Source organism: Dermacentor variabilis, chromosome 8 (assembly GCF_050947875.1).
Source record: "Dermacentor variabilis isolate Ectoservices chromosome 8, ASM5094787v1, whole genome shotgun sequence".
In the NCBI taxonomy this organism is placed as follows: domain Eukaryota; kingdom Metazoa; phylum Arthropoda; class Arachnida; order Ixodida; family Ixodidae; genus Dermacentor; species Dermacentor variabilis.
In genome coordinates, this window is record NC_134575.1 from 9,046,828 (window position 1) to 9,065,929 (window position 19,102).

A 19,102-nucleotide genomic window follows, 5' to 3' on the forward strand; every position below is an offset into this window, starting at 1 on the left:
CCGCTACTTTACGAAGTTTAAGAGGCTTTAGCTTACGCCGGAGGAGACAACGCACATACGACAATCAGCAAAGTACCACGTTTGGCTAGTTGGTGCGCGCTCTTTCTGTCCGTTTCATTAATTTCCCAACATTTTGCGCCATAGACATCGACAGCATACATAACGAATTGGCTTGCATGTATAGCCACCAATACCACCGTTACAGATGCGCTGGTTAACGGCTCTGTTCTCTGCGGAAGGACGTAATGAAACAACGAACGCTGCATTTGTACATAGCTTCACTGGAACAAACATAGGCCCTCAAGCGCATCGTTCCTTTAATAAAGCGAATGCCTTTCAAGAAGTGTTCGACTATTCACTTACATTAACAGCCATTGTCGTTGGGCTTTGCACGATTTTGCGAATTTCGTCTCTGTCGCAAATACGGCTGCCGCGGTCTAAACCGAACCTACGACCTCGTGCCCATGCAGCACAGCACCATAGCAGCAGAGCCTGCGCGACGGATCGCAAAAGAAAGAAAAACAGTGTTTTAATGTTTTAAAGCAACAGGGTGATCGACAGCACCGAATGCCATTTTAATTGAGATCGAGAACTGCTACTGTCACCGACAAATTGGGATTTAGGCCTAAGTTATTTTTCCATAGGAGAGATAACGCATTCTAATGCCGTCTAATGATGAGCACGAAACCCATAATGATCTTTAAAAAATTGCACGCCTTTGAAGTACAATACTAATGACACTCTAAAGTGAAAATGAAGGCCAGGGTTATACAATGGGGATAAAACTTCTTACATTTGCTTACTTAAAGGTTAAATATAAAGCGGACTATGACTTGAAATATGCGAAACGTTTATAAGTCACTTAGCGTTAAGCCATCTGTAGGTAACCTTTCATTTAAATAAACGTAAGAAGTTTCTTTCCCGCAGTAGTGTGACCCTTACCTGATCTTGTCGGCATTTAATTCTCGCCTCGGAGAAGGAGAATATGAATACCACTCCTGTCACGAACGGGATTGTGGCCACGGATATAACATAGCATAATTCCGCCATGGCTTATGCGTGCAACTTTCAACTCAGAAGTGCGAAACAAACTTTTTTCTCCCGCGAATCGTAGTGTATAACTCTACTCCTGGTTGCGTGCGCTTAATCCGACGACATTTTGGCGTTGCCGCGTCAGCTGCGCTCCACAAGCGTTTGTCCCTGGCCGCACACCTCTCCGCTCCACATTGTTCTTCCTGCATGGTGTACTACTTACATTTTGTAATTGGCAGCTTCTTATCGCCATAGCAACTATATGGACACTCCAGACAAATTTCCGCCATCGCCGTGATGTTCTACATAAAATCCAAGTGCTATAAGATCGCTGCCGCGCGCCGTATACGCTGTAGGTGCGAGGGAAAGCACGCGAGGATGAGCCGAGCAAGCTTGGTGGCTTAATGCGGTGGTGTCTTCTCCCGCGCACTAGGGAGGAAAGCGGGGAGGGTAAGTGCCGGCTATTTGTGTGAGCAGAGGGGGGGGGGGGGGAGATGTGCGCGCACTTGGAGGTGGGAAGAGTGCGTCTCAGCTTCTACTCTGGCCGCATCTCCGCGTGGCGCGGTTGAGCTCCGCCGCGCGCGCCCTATCTTGGAGGTAATCTACGATGGGCTCGAAGGCTGGCGGACCCGAGATAGCTGACGGCTTCGCTTGCACTACGTTCTCGCGCGCCTGGTTTGCGCTGAGGCAGCAACCGAAAGGGGCAATTCGCTTGCCGCTGCTGCCGCTCTTCTTCACGCCAGCGTCCTGTCTGCGAGCTCGTGTGGGTCCCGGCTCACTCGCACGTGGAAGGCAACGCACTCGCCGACCACTATGCCCGAGAACTTTCAATCCGGGCCGAGGACGAGCCAGAGCTACCGCACCCCGTGAAAAGCTACAAAGAAATCACGCAAATGTATAGAAGCGGCAGATGTAGGCTTCCCCGTCCGCATCCGCAACTCAACCGAATGCAGCAAACGATCGTGCGACGCACGCAAGCGGGGTCGCTAGCGCATCCCGTGCTCTTGCACAAGATGTTCCCAACAGAGCATGACACTTCATGCCCTTTTTGCAGACGGTCAAAAGGCACTCTAGCACACATCCTTGCAGAGTGCACTAAGCTCAAAACCCCCCCACCAATCCTACCCCCCACCCTCCCCATCCCCAACCCCCCCGAGCGATGGGAGACCTTGTTGTCCAGCCCCGATCTACCGACCCAGCTCGCGCTGGCGGCTAGGGGCCAGGAACTGCTGGACGCATATGGGACCTGAGAAGAAGGTTCCACCCCATCTGGTGCCAGCGCGCACCAACCGTCACTAAGGGCTCAGCACAAAAGTTGATTCTCTCTCTCCAGCTGACTGCGAGTGTCCGCCGTCACCGAGTGAGATGTGTTCATGTTTGCTTGTGCGCGCGTGACATAGTGCTTGTTAACTTAGTTAGTAAGCGAATGCTTACAGCACCTAATACAGCTAATAAACCTACTGACCTTACTGGGTATATATCGCTGTCTAATAATGTGCTATCGTAATCAATCCTTTGCTTTTCGGGCGAAATTGCGACTTTTTCTTAGTTGCTTGTTAAGTACTTGATTTGGTCTTTCGCATTCAAGGCTGCTACTTTAAGTAGCAGCCTTTAATGCTCTTGCCGCAGAAACTTCATCTGTTCTTTAATTTCGTTAAGAAATGTCACTCACAGAACCCACTGACGCTCTTGACATCCGCTCTGTATAATGACTCGCAAGGCATATCAAAGAATTTAGGAATCGTGCCAAGCGGTCAACCAAATCCTACAGAGCTCCCCGAGTGAACTTGGTATCATTTCGCTCGTAGCTTCACCCAACTCAACCCGAATATTGCCGGTCGCCATAGTGCAGTGCAGATAAAGCGAAAGGGTTCAACAATTAACATACAATACTATTTGCCGATGACGCCAATGCCACCTTTACAGCAACGAACCTTTGCAAACTATTAGAGAGACAAAGTCGTGGTTTTGCGGAATTACAGCTTGAATATCAATGGATAATATAAAAACGACAGACATTTTTTAGAGCCAAGCAAAAATGAACATGCCACAATCGCATATAATGGTGACCCACTTTCCCAATAATATTTGCTTAATTTTTTTAGCTGTTGTTCTTCAGTATATATATATATATATATATATATATATATACAACATTAAAAAAATGAAAAAAGAGAGAGACGAACGTTATGGCGGGTCCTCCGGCCGAAACGTAACCAAAAACATAAAACATATGCCATAACGATCGTCTCTCTTTTTTTTCTTTTTGGAATGTTGTACCTTCGGGCCTGGCGCGAAACCCTTCGTCTTATATATATATATATATATATATATATATATATCAATATATCACTTGTTGGTTTGGGGAACTATCACTCGTACTAATATGGCGCAGTTATTAAATACTCAAACGAGAGCTGACCAAGAACTCAAGAGCTCAAGAACTTTGCCCCATTAGGTAATGCTCTCGAATCTTCTTTCCCAGTTTCATCTACTTACAGCTGAACAAATGTACAAAATAATAAAGTTGGCTATGTACATCCGCACCCTTCTTAGACGTAACAAACCCGATTTTGAGACACACTGTATTATAACGCATAACGCATTCATGTCAATATCACTATCGAGTTTAGAGCCCGTACTTAATAATACCTTATAGTAATACATAAGTTAATAAATACCTAAATTCTGGAATTCTAATTGTGAAATACTTCACCTATAGCTCAACAAAACCAGGCAGAAGCGCAACTTAAGCGCATCATTTACGAACTTGATGTCTCCAAACGGCTGCTTTCTCTTTCGTAGATTTTATCCATGTAGGCTTTTTCTCTGTGCGTTGATAATTTTTACGAACTTATGCATTTCGTTCCATGTACCTGTGTATTTTTTCTGGTTTTAATTTTGAGTATTATGCTAATGCATATTTGTGTACGTATTTAAGTATTTTGCTCCTTGCATATAGTTATGTATTTACTCTGGTTCGCATCAAATTGTTTATTTTAATGTATAACTGCAAACGTTAAAAACAATTTAGGTAATTTCCCGGGCTTTACGTGTCAAAATCACGATCTGACCGTCAGGCACGTTGTAGAGTGGGACTCCGGATTAATTTTGACCACCTGGAGTGCTTGAACGGGTACCTAAATATAAGTACATGCGCACGTTTGCATTTCGCCCCTATCTAATTGCGGCCACCTCGGCAGGGATCGAACCCACGACCTAAGCTGCACAACGCCGTAGCAGAGTCGCTCAATATATTTTCGGGCATTATATAGCCATCAAGCTACCGTGACTGATCGATCAGCGTTTGTTTACTGCAATTATTTGTTTCCTACTGCCTAGCGGTGGGCATGCTTAAGGTGTCAATAACACATTTTGCCTGCCCTTCAGCGTTTCTTTCTTTTCAGATGAAATGGAAAATAAAGAAGAGCCAAAAGCAACGGTAGTAAAAAAAGATGCTACAATTTCAGCGCGTATATGCAGCTGTACACGCAAGACAAGCGTTACATAAATAAACCTACATAAACACAGTTCCACTGTGCGTAGGTGGCAAAATTCCAGTCGCGGAAGTAACGGCTGATTCGCTTCGATAGATGACAGCAGATGCCATTCTGGTTTGTACACTCTGGAAAAACACTTGTTCGTTCATTTCGTTGTTGTTTCCTTTTCTATTCTCCAAACAATAACCGTCATCTATCTGGCGTGCGTTTCGGTTTTGTTTTCACACTTTACGCTCTCTACTTTTCTACGAAGAACGCTACGTCACGATGATGCGCGCGTGCCCTTTATATGACGTGAGCGTGTTGGATTCGACACCTTTAATGCAGACGACACGGATGAGGAAAATTGTTTGGAGACGAGCCTTGAAAAGGTGCAGCAAGGCAGAGAAATAAGAAAGCCAACTGCTTGCGATGCGCTACCTTTTGCTTATGTTCTTATTTTTCGCTTTAGAGAAAAAACATAAACTGTTTCGCCGGTATCGCGAAACAGTGAAGCCATATTTGGCTAAATATAATGCGAGCCTTCGATAATTTCGTGCAGTGTTTGTTGGAGTGAAGATTCGCATGTGCGAATGAGTAAACTGCTTTCGGAAAGCAGAATAAATGGAAGTCATATTCGTTCATGGAAGTTGAGCCTCCCCCGGTGGTGCACCTCTAGGAAATTTGAACATATGAGAAATGACCTGCACGCGTTTTCATCGGGTAGGCCACGTGGGGACTCCATGGCGGAGGGGAAGATCAACGATTATCGCTAAGAATATGCGAGGCTAAGGATATATTTTCTCCATCGATAGTCATGGCGCACGAAGTCGTTGGTTCGCGGCTAAACGCGATCAGCGCACGTTTAACAGCCGACACAATTCGTGCTCTTTAACACGCCGTGGTTGCTTAGTGGCTTTGTCGTTGAGCTGCTGAGCGTGACGTCGCGTGATCAAATCTCGGCCACGGCGGCCAGAATTTCGATGGGGGCGAAATGCAAAAACTCGCGCGTCCCGAGGCACGTTGGTGATCGGTCGAAATCAATCCAGAGTCCCCCGACTACGGCGTGCCTCGATCACGACCAGGTCGTGGTTTCGGCGCGTAATACCCCAGAATTTATTAATTCACTCAGAGAAAATTCATTCGCTCAAATCGCATAGGTGACACTGCGTCAATTCGCTCGTGACGACAGCTATAACTGAATTTCTTTGAAGGTCCAAGGCGGGGACCTTCGAAACGAGTCATCGAGCCTAAAAAGCACGAAGCCTTTATCGAAGGAACTGCCTCCTTTCCTGCAGCCTAAATATTGATTTGCACAAAAACTGAATTAAAAAAAAAAAGATAAAAGGAGACTCAACATTTGACGGTTTTCTCGAAGTGCCATGCTGCGGTCACGTCGTTTAGGCTCAGACGTTGTCCTACCGAACAATAGAAGCAAAGAAATGTGACTGCTTTACACAAAACAAGCGAACAAACATAAACACGATGGACAGCACACTTATATTGTATGAATCAAATATATTTAAATAGTAAGCTGTTGAACCGCCGCTAAAAAAAATATCATGAGGTTTTGGCCGAATAACTGCGAATGAATGGTTCTGTAAAGCTATGCATTTTAATTTTAAAAAAATATAGCCCTCAAGGACGCGGCAAATCGGAGAGTGCTAAAGTGTGTCTTTGTATAACATAGTTTGCATGCAACAACACGCATTACTATGTCATACAGAAAGCATTTGCGTACATTGCAAAGGAGGAAGGTCAGAAGACATCTAATCCGCACTATTTTTTCAGTACTATCACATAATTTTAATTACCTTTAAGATATTATAATAAATGTACATTTGTGAAATTCTTACCCTAAGATTATATATATATATATATATATATATATATATATATATATATATATATATATATATATATATATATATATATATATATCATATCATATGCCTAACAAAAATAGGGCCCCTCGGTTAACCCCCTTCCTTCTCGTTGATATATATATATATATATATATATACGGGGGTGAAGGGACGCGCAATATTTTCCTTAACGCCGGGTTCCAGTTTATCAATGCGATGTTTGATATTGTATTTTGCTTTTCTTTTCTGGCGGGCGCCAATTGGACGATTGATGGACATCATCGTGCGTCGGGATCTTCGGTACGGCATCGAATACGTTCGGTATCGGTGCGGTCGAATTCGAGAAACTCCAGAATTCGAGCCGGTCGAGAATTCCGAGTAACTCGGAGGGCACGTACTAGTTCACATACATGATGGTGTGTGCCGCTTTTGGCGTGAAGCGTTTTTCATTTTGCTAAAACCTCGTGTATCAACATATGTACATGTAACGAAAACACGTGACACTAATATCGCTTATGTCAAATATAGTTTTAAAATAATAGTTGGTCAGCCTAAATGATGTGGTGTTTTTCTTCAGTGTTTCTTGGAGGAAAGTGGGGATGCTCTCATGTGCCTCATTGTCCAAAAAACTACTACATAATAGCAGCCGGTTGGGTGAGTTGGCACGTGGTATTATTTAGGGGAACGAAACCACGAAGAAGGCATGGGAAAAGGTACAGGAAAGGCGCTGGACTAACCACCGACTCTACCACGTAGAAACAACGTGCAGTCCATGGTGAATATACATTGACGTCAGTCGCATTGCTGTCACTCATGCTCAGGGGCTTGGGGAGACGACGTTTCTACTAAATAGTCAATTGCTAGTCCAGGACGCGCCTTTCCTGCAGTTCCTTTGTCTCTGTATTCCGCATGGCCTTTTCAGGTTTCATTCCTGTTTGCTGGCATTCCCTTGCGCTAAAACTGCTTAACCCGCGAGGAAAAGCGGCATGATACAAAGGACAAGTGCAAGCAAATGCTTTGCGCTGAACCCCGTAGTAACGCTCATATAGGACTCGCGTTATTCAGCACGGAGCGCGTGATCGGACACAAATGTCTGTCGGAGACATTTGCCTCCGGTCGTCGTTCAAATGTCCCGGCGACATTTTTGAACGAAATGGCTCGGAGACATTCGTCTCATTTGTTTATCCAAAGAAAACACATAAATACAAGAGGCTCTTTTAGAGGGTCGCTGACAGTGCATTTCGTCAGCAAAGAAAGCTTGGTTTTCTGTTAAAGGTACCACAACCATCTTGTTAAACTCCCGATGAGCACAAGCTTGAGTTTAATGGGTTATACCTTCTATGGTGTAAGGAGTTCTCTCAAAGGCGACCATCTCCAGCTCAAATCTACAAACGTGCACTGCCGAGCTAGGCCTTTCTGAAGGTCGAGCTAGAGGCTAAATTTAGCTCCAGTTGTGCCACGCTTAGCGCGACGACGGCGACATCTGTGCGCGCGATCCATGCATGACCGAGACACGGCTTCTTTCCGCTGCACAACGATACCAAATTAACGCTCGTGGTTAGTGCGCGGTTGCAAAGGTAGAAGCGATATCAGAATTGTGAGCATTTATAGTGTGGACATTATCTTCCTTATCTGTACGTAGCCATAAAATATGCATAGCCGGTAAAACGCAGCGTGTAAAACAAGAATTACCGAGTACTGGCTGAAAAACCGCACATAAACGGTGTCTATTTGTGGGAGGTGTACGCAAGGTACTTTTATTTTATGATTAATCATCGATAATTAAACTTCAAAACCGAATAGCCTGACAACGAGTTCTGACGTCTCGTCCGAAACTCTAAACGTGGAAAAAGGGACCTTATTGTAATAATTAATCGTTTTATTTCTCAAGCACTGCTCCTTGAATTTTCTTGTGCAGCTGTAAGGGCATCGCGCGACGCTTCAAAGCTGATGGGAGCAGTTCAGTGGTCGAGGTAAGCGAGAGACGTTCAGAGAAAAAAGAAAAACAGGGAACGGACGAGATAACTAAGCAGGCATAGATATCTGCACAATACACAGATAAATGTTTTAACGAAGAAAAAAGAATATAAATAGGCAAACTAGCGAATGGCTGTCGCCGCCCCAAATTCAAAGGGGATATACCATTAGCAGACGTGCGCATAACATGCAATTACAAGTAATTACAATTACTTATAATCAATTATATTTCTTGATGATATTGTAATTTAATGATTTTATTTGTTTACTCTGTGGCGCTCACTGTAGTACTTCAATTACTTTCTTCAGTGACCAGTTACATATAACGAGTTACATATTTGAAGAAGCAAGCTATAACATGTGACGCAGCTCTGAGCTATTTGGCACATTTGGCAGAATTACTGTGCGCAAACGAATGAAAACGTTCCTAGGTCACATCCTTTGCGCGAACCTGCAGTATCCCGTAGCTAAGCCTCGATCACATGAACATGGTATAGGCAGGCAGACTGGCACACCCTTCTTGGAAGTCCGACCTCTGAGCTTTTCTCTTATGATAAGTTTCTATATATATATATATATATATATATATATATATATATATATATATATATATATATATATATATATATATATATATATATATATATATGTGTGGGGGTCGTAGCGGAAAATTGGGAAACAAGTATTCGATTACCACAACATGCTTCTGTTTTCACGGCTGAAGTTTACGCTATCTGGGTTGTTGTTAAAAAGATTATAACTGATAAACACAAACATGCAGTCATATACACAGATTCTTTAAGCACACTGAAGGCACTACATCTGAAATCTGAGTGTGAACCCCTGATAGGAGACATTTTAAACATGTTGGTGCTTAACGAATACGGGAGGTCAATTCGTTTCTGCTGGGTCCCGAGCCATGTTGGGATACCAGGTAACGAAGCAGCTGATAGATGTGCATTGATGGCAGCGCACAAAGATATTACAAACACGACACTCCCATATAGTGATAGCATCCGTGCAATTAGAAAAGCCTTCACGGTAAAATGGCAACGCGAATGGGACCATTGTGCTGACAACAAGCTACATCTCACGAAACCCATAGTTGGCGAGTGGAAGTCGTGTTATCATCAAGAGCGGTTCATCGAAGTAGTTTTATGCCGGCTACGCATTGGGCACACACACCTCACACACAATTACTTACTTACGAAAGAAGACACACCAACATGCGAGAAATGTCAACAGCCATTAACAGTTATGCACATATTACTCACATGTACGCAGACTGAAACACACAGACGAACACTTTTGCACAAATTATATCAACTACACATACCTTTACACCCTGCTTTAATTTTAGGTGATGACCCGCTAGTCCCATTATGTGACGTCCGTAAATTTTTAGACGACACTGGATTTTTACATAAAATATAGAATATTAACACAGGCTTTCACTTTATAAACTGTATTTTAGAACACCTCGTGTTTGGCGCAGCATAGCCTTAGCTGCTTTTGCGCCATTAAACCCCATTAAACTAACTAACATATATATATATATATATATATATCCTGGCGGCGCTTTTACGTGGTCTTCACAGCCTGTTAGAGCTGCTACTCCAGCTACTCCATTCGACCTACGAAGAAGCGCGCCCAAGTGGAGCTGAAGGACGGGAAAAACAACGGCGCTATTTGAGGACTTCCTTACTGCTCAGTAAGGGAGCCGGAAGCCTGCGTCTACAGTTTGGGACAGCGGACGGATGCCAAGCTTTAGCGTGTTTACTAGCGGATGGTCCTACAGCCGCGATTGAAGCAGTGTCAGGCGCCACTCCAAGCGTGAAAGATATTGTGGACTGGACTAGAATTCGAACTTACGACCTTCTAATTAGAACCCCAATGTTTTATCTCTGCTCCACGCCATCACGTACATGGACAGAAACGACAGCGTCACTGGTCTCCCTATAATATGATGCGACCGAAACTATGCATAAAGAAGGAGGGAAAAAAAAGTAGCTCTTAAAATAACTGCTGCGTGTTGGAGAATTCGATATCGTTACATATGGCCCATGACAATGACGCTGTACATATTCTAAACAAGGCAAAGGCAATCAACATTTTGGCCACCTTAACCATTCTAAACACAAAACAGCTGGAGAAAAAACGTCCGTAATTCCAGCGCCCTCATTAGTGAGTTTTTTGCATTTGCTAGCGTTTGTAAGTGCGCCTTTATTGACCAACTTTTAAAACATCAGGGTTCCCCGCAAGTCCGTTCCCTGATGGAAAAGATGAGGCATTTGCCGACTCAGATAAGGTTTCTGCAGGCACAGACAATGCCTCTGCAGGCACAGGCGATGCCTCTGCGGGCACAGGCGGTGCCTCTGCAGGTGCAGGCAGTGCCTCTGCAGGTGCAGAAAGGGTTTCATTCGTTACAGGCAAGGCCTCTTTCGTCACAGGCAAGGCGTCTTTTGGCAGAGATGGGGCCACTTCTGTCGGCAAAGGTGGGTACATTGTCGGCGTAGGTAAGGCTTCTTCAAGTTTACCTGGAGGAATGAACATAGGAGAAGATGTATTTACGTTTCTACAAATGGGAAGTACTTTAATGACATCGAGTATCAGTCATCGTCACCATCAGCAGCAGCCTGTTTCATGCCCACTGCAGGACAAAGGTCTCTCCCTGCGACCTGCAATTACCCCTGTCCTGCGCCAACCGATTCCAACTAGCGCCTGCGAATTTCTGAATTTCATCACCCGACCTAGTCTTCTGCTGTCCTCGACTGCGCTTCCCTTCTCTTGGTACCCATTCTGCAACCCTAACGGTCCACTGGTTATCTAACCTACTCAATACATGACTTGCCCAGCTCCATTTATTTCTCTTAATGTCAATTAGAATATCGGCTATACCCGTTTGCTCTCTCATCCACACCTCTCTCTTCCTTTGTCTTAACATTACGCCTAACATTCTTCGTTTCATCACTCATTACGCGGCGGTCCTTAACTTGTTTTCGAACTTCTTTGTCAGTCTCCAAGTTTCTGCCCCATATATCGGCACGGGTTGAATGTATTGATTGTGCACCTTTCTTTTCAATGATAATGTTAAGCTTCCAGTGAGGATCTGACAATGTCGGCCGAATGCGCTTCAACCCATTTTTATTCTTCTGTAAATTTCCTTCTGATGATCAGGGTCCCCTGCGAGTAATCGATAGGTAAACGTACTCCTTCACATACTCTAGAGGCTGGCTGGCGATCCTGAACTCTTGTTCCCTTTCCCGGCTATTCATCGTTATCTTTGTCTTCTGCATATTAATGTGCAATCCCACTCTTACACTCTCTCTGTTAAGGTCCTCAATCATTTGTTGCTACTCGTCCACAGTGTTGCTGAACAGGAAAATGTCATCTGCAAATCGAAGGTTGCTGAGCTATTCGCCGTTGATCCTTACTCCTAAGCCTTCCCAGTTTAATAGCTTGAATACTTCTTCCAAGCTTGCAGTGAATAGCATTCGATAAATTGTGTCTCCTTGTCTGACCACTTTCTTTATAGGTATGTTTCTACTTTTCTTTTGGAGAATTAAGCAGCTGTGGAATCTCTGTAGATGTTTTCCAAGGTATTTACGTAAGCCTCCTGTACTCTTTGATTACGCAATGTCTCTATGACTGCTGGTATCTCTACCGAATCAATGGTTTTTCGTAATCTATGAAAGTCATATAGAGAGGCTGATTGTACTCTGCGGATTTCTCGATTACCTGACTGATGACATGATGTGATCCATCGTAGAGTATCCCTTCCTGAAACCTGCCTGTTCCCTTGGTTGACTAAAGTCCAGTGTCACCCTTACTTTATTGGAGATTATCTTGGTAAATATTTTATATAATACTGGGAGTAAGCTAATGGGCCTATAATTTTTCAATTCTTTCACGTCTCCTCTTTCTGTATTAGTATAGTTTTGGCATTCTTCCAGTTCTGTGGGACCCTTGCAGTCGATAGACAATTCATATAAAGGGCCGCCAGTTTTTCAAGCATTATGTCTCCTCCAGCTTTGATTAAATCTACTGATATTCCATCTTCTCCTGCCGCTTTTCTCCGTTTCATGCCTTGCAAGGCCCTTCACATGGTTCGAAGGCTATTGGCGCCCGCCTTTAGAGAATTTCACAGTAGTGTGAAACATGCCCATTGCTCTATAAAAGAAAATCCGTTCCAAGTGCGTAAACGAGGGGGGACCCGAAAGTAATGAGAACTTACTTAATTGATGGCGAAGGAAAGTTATTACTGACGGGTGTCATTAAATGAAGAGCCACTACCATATCCATCACTTGGCCAAGCGGCGCCCTCGTGTGAAGATTAGTCTGCTCACCGCACTGCTTTTTTTTAAAGCAGCTTTCGTCGCCTTCTTCTGCATCGGTTTTGCGATGGCCGGTGTAAAGTAACAACATCATCATCATCAGCCTGGTTACGCCCACTGCAGGGCAAAGGCCTATCCCATACTTCTCCAACTACCCCGGTCATTTACTAATTGCGGCCATGTTGTCCCTGCAAACATATTTATCTCATCCGGCCACCTAACTTTCCGCCGCATCCTGCTACGCTTCCCTTCGCTTGGAATACAGTCCGTAACCCTTAATTACCATCGAATATCTTCCCTCCTCATTACATGTCCTGCCCATGCCCATTTCGTTTTCTTGATTTCAACTAAGATGTCATTAACTCGCATTTGTTCCCTCACCCAATCTGCTCTTTTCTTATCGCTTAGCGTTACACCCATCATTCTCCTTCCCATAGCTCGTTGCGTCTTCCTCAATTTAAGTAGAACCCTTTTCGTAAGCCTCCAGGTTTCTGCCCCGTAACAACGTAACAACGTAAGTAACAATGTAAAGTACCAGCGGGTGTGGATAAAATGATGTTACATCTTGATAAATTTCTTGCTAATAAGTGAGCTTTTTGTTTGAATTTGTTGTTGAATTGTTGTTGTTGTTTGAATTGAATGTTGAATTTGTTTCGCGAGGTCGGTGACTCAATCAGCATTTTAACGTTGAAGTGCCCGAGCAAAGTTGCCTGACGGAGCAAAACGTCCCCCATCCGTGGAGCGAGTGGTTTGTGCGTCACAACACAGCCGCCTCGCAGCGCTGAGCGTGCAGCACCTCCGCACGGCGCATGTGATGCTCTGTTAGTCGCTCTCTCCTTCCACTTTCACGCATATGTATTCGTTATATCAGGCTACCCATATATTCAAACATTCAAGTAATGCGTGACCTGGATACATGGCTAACAAAATATGCTGTCACGTAGTAGTAACTGTGAAGAAAGCAGCAAAACTGTGAATGACGAAACTATAGCGCTTTATTTTGGCGTAATAGTTCTGCGGAAACCCGCAAGGTGGAGAGAAGTAATTAAAAAAGAAAAATTAGACATCCACCCAATCGTAGCAATTGCTACGATTCGGTGGATGTCTCATTTTTCCTTTGTTGGCGTTTTATTGGGCGAACCTGTGCCCTCAAAAACAGGCTGCACTCAAAGAACAACGATAGCGGCGAATACAGTCGGCAATCGTCGAAAATACGATCAGCGGGTTAACTGCGTCGGCTTTTATACATTAGTCATCAAAGGTTCCAGAGTAATCGCTGGTGCCCGCGTGTCTTCCAGAAAATTCTACATAATTCGCGTCGCTCATGCAATGAGATTACGCAAGGTTCGGTGACAGCAGACAGCGCACAGAAGCATCGACAACATTCAAGAAACTTCCGATACATGCCGGTGCGTTTTGTGCTGACTGACAACATTTGTTAAACGGGGAAACGCGGTCACCCGATAAACAGGTACACGTGTCAATGCAAATATCTGGTGGGAACGAATTATTTTGAGTACATATATGATTTTCAAATTTTGTTTATTTGTATTTAGTGAAGGTCCTGAACCTCAAAACCCCAGGGAAAATGTTGACAAACCTCAAAGCGCTCTGAATAATTTACTACGATAGCTTCTCAAAGAACCAACTTTGGTTTCGTTTCACAGTAGGTATGTGTGTTATGACGTCATGACACACAAAATGACACGTGGGAGTAGAACGTCGTGACGTTTTGACCTCTCCAGCTCGTTATGTTCTCTGGTATTCTGGTTCTCTGGCACCAAGCTAATGTGTGTTATGACGTCATGGAACACAAAATGGTCACGTGGGAGTAGAACGTCGTGACATTTTGGCCTCTCCAGCTCGTTATGTTCTCTGGTATTCTGGTTCTCTGGCACCAAGCTAACTGGAGGAAGCGTCGAAATGGCTGCGATTCGCTGCTCCCATGTGACCACTTTCTGCGTCATGACTTCGTGACACGTACGAATGCTGGAAACCGAAACTGATTAGTAGAAGAACTATTATAAGTAATTGTTTAATGTGCTCTGGCTCTTGCAAGTATTTTTTCTAGGTTTTCAAAGTACAGGGCCCTCATTTAGTGAGAAAAAGATTAGTACTAAGAAATGTCATGTCTGTACTTTTTTATATAACACATGGATCTAAAAGGACCCTAAAGGCAAATATTGAGTCAAGCTAAAGTGATAGATTATTGCTTGAGAATCTCTAAGGCGTCAATATCATCGCGAACCGGGTTTTAATAATCGAGCAGCTGAAGTAAATGTAGCACATGATTTAGAGACTTCCCCGGGGACATTCAAGCACTTGCCCGATGTCGAAAGCACTGAGTTAAATTCTGTCACTAGTACTCAACTACTCGTTGCAAGAAAACATAATTGTATTGTTTTATAAGACGAAATAAAATGCTACTTATCCAGTTCTATTTTATTTTTAGAAAAAAAGAGCTAATTGAAATTACTCTTGACAACGACGCGGGCGGCCGAAAGGTTTCGTTTTCGCTCGACTCTGCGCCGCCCACGCTTTCGCGTTTCGGCAGTTTCGTTATCACGTAGTGCTGCGCTGGTTTTGCTGGCTCGCGAAACCCGCACAAACTGCAAGTAGCGGATAATTCAACTTCCATGTTATGTCGCGGGATGCGCGAACGGTCTACGCCACTTGGATCAAAAAGCAGCTGCAGCGGCGAATCCACAGCTCTGTCTTTAGGGGCTTTATCTGTCTTGGCTCGCTGCCACCGTCTGTAGGGCGCCGTTTTATTACCGACGGCAGCAGAGGGTAGCGATGGCGTATGCAACGTCACCACTCCCCCGGTTTGGAGGCGGGATATTTGAATGTAGAAAAGGGTATTCCGACCCTTCAGATGCAATTTTCTCGTAAACCAAGTCCCTTTTTTGCACGAAACAAGCGTTGCGAGGTTTCTGGGATGGTATTTAAACAGTCCACGTCAATTTATTATTTGCCTTTACTATCCCTTTAATGATGGAGGACGTACACGAGAACACGCTTCAATCATGCAGATGGCTTGGCTTTAAAATTTTATCCAAGGAAAATAGCAAGAAGTCTCGGAGATCTCTTTGCGAGTACTTACATTGCAAGATTATCTGAACCAGTTCCATGAGAGGTGCCATAAAGGTCAAGCGTTTACTGTTTTTGAAGAAGTTGACCACCAGGGTCAATAAGTTGCACACTACTTCTCTGAGTAGCCGTAGCACGTTGAAGAATGGCAGCTTCTTGAGGATGCACTGCGTGTTGTCAAATGAGGTGATTGAAAATGGGGAACGATATAAATAATTGTGACATGAAAATATTAACAGAAGAAGACTGGTTCGCAGGCAAGCTTTCTGCAGGCTTGCAATGTGTTACATTATTTAGTTTTCCTCTGATGGTGGCTCATACTCGCTACAGGAAATTGGCGAAGTTTCAAACAGAGCTAGAAAAAGCCCTTTATTACTGACTAAAAACAATAGATACATTTTGGGAAGACCCAAAGGAATGAAATATAGCGTAAAGTGGTGAAAAGGTAGACAAAATCCCGGGGGCACTACGCCAACCACAGTAAAATAAAAAAAAAGATGTTTCATAGCATATCATGAAGCGCTCAAATGGTAACAAGAAATTCGCCTTGAAAAAATTTGAAATTCCTCAACGGCTTAGTGAGGATCCTAATAGAGTCCTAGAGAAGAGGTCCCCTGAGGATCGAAGAATTTCAGGAACTGAAAAAATTCGCTCCACTTTGTCTAAATAAAATAAAAACTGATCGGTTTGTACTTGAGACTTCTTTTTAAATTTCGTTTCTGTGTATCCCACTAATTCCGTAATAGCCTGCCTCTACCCGCTCCCAGGCACACATTTTTGTTGTTCGCTGACCTCTTAAAAATCATAGTGAAACGAGATAATTATGAAGTCGTGAGTGAACTATACAGTCTGCGAAACCGAAGGGAGTTTCAAAAAAAAGAAAAAAGAACGCCGCAGTAATGAATGCACGCATTAGCACTTGGCGTTTAACGTCACGAAAGATAGCTCCTAAGGGGAGCTATGTTTTTAATTACTGTTACTAGTACTACTATACTGCTACTACTACCACAACTACTTCTACTACTACTTATTATTATTATTATTATTATTATTATTATTATTATTATTATTATTATTATCATTTATCATTATTACTAAAGTAATTATTATGTTGTTATTAATAACGATGTGAGAGATCGCGTTATTTGGTATTCCATGAGCAAACTTCTTTACCACGGGTACGTCCCTTTTGTGTCGGTGGTTTCTGCTCGTTGAAGGAGTCTTGTCCTTTATTAGTAATTTCATATCTGCGCTATGCATCACATGATCGGCCCAGCTCCATTTATTTCTCTTGATCGCAACTACAATATTGAGGCCACCCCTGTTTGGTCTCCATTCCACAATGCTGTCTTGCCGTCTCTTATTATTAGGCCTATCATTTTCTTTCGTTCCGTCACTCGTGCTTTGCGCGGTCCTTAACTTCATGTCAAGCTTCATTGTTGACCTCCAAGTGTCTGCCCTCATACGCTAGTGCAGGTAGAATGCATAGATTGTACACTTTTCAAGGATGGAACGTAACCAGGGGGTAGAATGCTTCTGAATGTATAGCGTTCACTTACCACTACCATAGACAGCACTGAAGTCACCAACGTCGATCCAATCTACAAAATCGAAAGGAGAGAACGCGTTAATGTTTCTGTTCTGCGTTGTAGGCCCCCATGGTGGAGTGCAACCTTTCAAGAACCGGCTATTCAGGGATGATAGTCTGTAGACCAAAGCATACTCACATCCATCTGGCCTGACCTGCTGCACATGAAGTGCTCGAGATGAACGCACTGCACGAAATAACGAAAATGCACTTGATCAATAAATTTCGTTGCTAGTGGCTGTTCACTCATGGCTGCCGCTCTCGAATACCATGCAGTGATGGTATTCTTGAGCGATGTTTTATAACTTCCTCGTTTGCAGACCTTATCTACAGTTTCAAAAAAGTTAGAATGAAATTAACGTTTATTTCAGGCAGTTAAAACTCGACAAGAAACCTGAAGAATACGAACGAGCATTTTTGCAAGAGCACGCAGTCAAATGTTGCCGGCGTATCAAGGCTCTAAAATAGTTTGGATGCGACGGCACGATATGGCTCGTACGACATTTGTTGTCTGCCTGCGCGACTGTGGCGCGGACACTATCACGTGCCTTCCTCCAGCTGGCCTTCGAAGTTTGTTTTCCTCCTTATCGTAAGGCAACGTTACCGCGTCGCCGAATCACGCGATCTTGACATTCGAAGCTTTATGGCGCTTCGCGGCGGACGCCGGTAAACATTTTGAGGCACTATAACCAGCCTGCTGCAGAGTGGAGATGCGCCAGGAACGCTACTGGCCTCTGTGATTCGCTGTGCACGTGGCTTACTATAGGCTACCGAGACATTCTGTCGTGGTCGCCGCGAGTCCAAGTCGTGGATGAATCGGTGAACGCAATAGGAGCTGTATAGTGCTGTCGTGGTCTGTGCGGAATGAAAAAAAAAAGACATTCGATTGAAGTCAACCTGGGTGGGGAACAATTGAAGTTAGACTAAATAGACACCAACAAAGTAGGCGTGTTAAATTTAACCCGACGTTTTGTAGTAGTACCAACTCCTTCACCGGAGATGACGTTGGGGAGTTGTCTACACTGTAAAATAATTTACACCCTTAAAAGTGAAAAAGGGTGTAAATGTGTCTGTAACTCACACTCTTAAGGTGTCAGTTATATAACTCACACTCTAAGAGTGTGAGTCATAGACACAGTTACACCTTTTTTCACTTTTAAGGGCGTAAATTATTTTACAGTGTACCCTTGTGGCGGTTTTTGCGAGAGGCGATTTTGCGAAGACCCTGCACGTAAGCTGGTGTTAAAGCATCAAGAGGCTATCTTAAAATATTTTTTTGTGCACCGAAATATTTGTGCACAATTTCAGTGCCTTCTGTCAGCAGGTCGACAACGCGTCGTCCACTTTCTCCTTGGTTGACAAGAGCCGGCGCGTTATACAGCTGATAAAATGTTCCGGGTGATAACCGTTCCCTTTTGAGACCCAAGAGTGCCTCGTTCTGTTCAGCCCTCCGTGCTTTGTTGGCAGATGAAATTCTACGCGACTAACTAATCAGTTACGTTATGAATGCTGTGTGAAACCGAGGGATTGGATCAAAATGGAGGTAGCGTTCGGTGTCAGTGGACATCCGATCTAAAAAAAAAAAAAACAAAGGAAAGCTTGTGCCCCAATGAAAAACCAGAGTGCTGCCTGCTGTTTCTTTTAACAGGTGCGAATGCTCACGCAACCTGTCGTTTGAGCACCTTCCGCCTTGTCTCGCTGTGAAGTGCAAGAAGACTGCTGTTGATGAGATCTTTT

The 19,102-nt window shown here is 43.8% G+C and overlaps 1 protein-coding gene across 2 annotated transcripts in view; it reads right to left on the reverse strand.

Annotated features, from left to right (window-relative positions):
• Positions 1-10,538: 10,538 nt before the first annotated feature.
• The window catches only part of LOC142589595 (uncharacterized), a 33,821-nt gene continuing 25,257 nt past the window's right edge, over positions 10,539-19,102 (reverse strand). For both annotated transcript variants that reach the window (XM_075701083.1, XM_075701082.1), the window contains 4 exons: positions 17,505-17,552; positions 17,337-17,378; positions 15,791-15,944; positions 10,539-10,890 (listed from right to left, as the gene is read on the reverse strand). In XM_075701083.1, the coding sequence (XP_075557198.1) occupies positions 10,577-10,890; positions 15,791-15,944; positions 17,337-17,378; positions 17,505-17,552 (558 nt within the window). In that variant the 3' untranslated portion in view covers positions 10,539-10,576. The remainder of the gene's footprint in view (positions 10,891-15,790; positions 15,945-17,336; positions 17,379-17,504; positions 17,553-19,102) is intronic.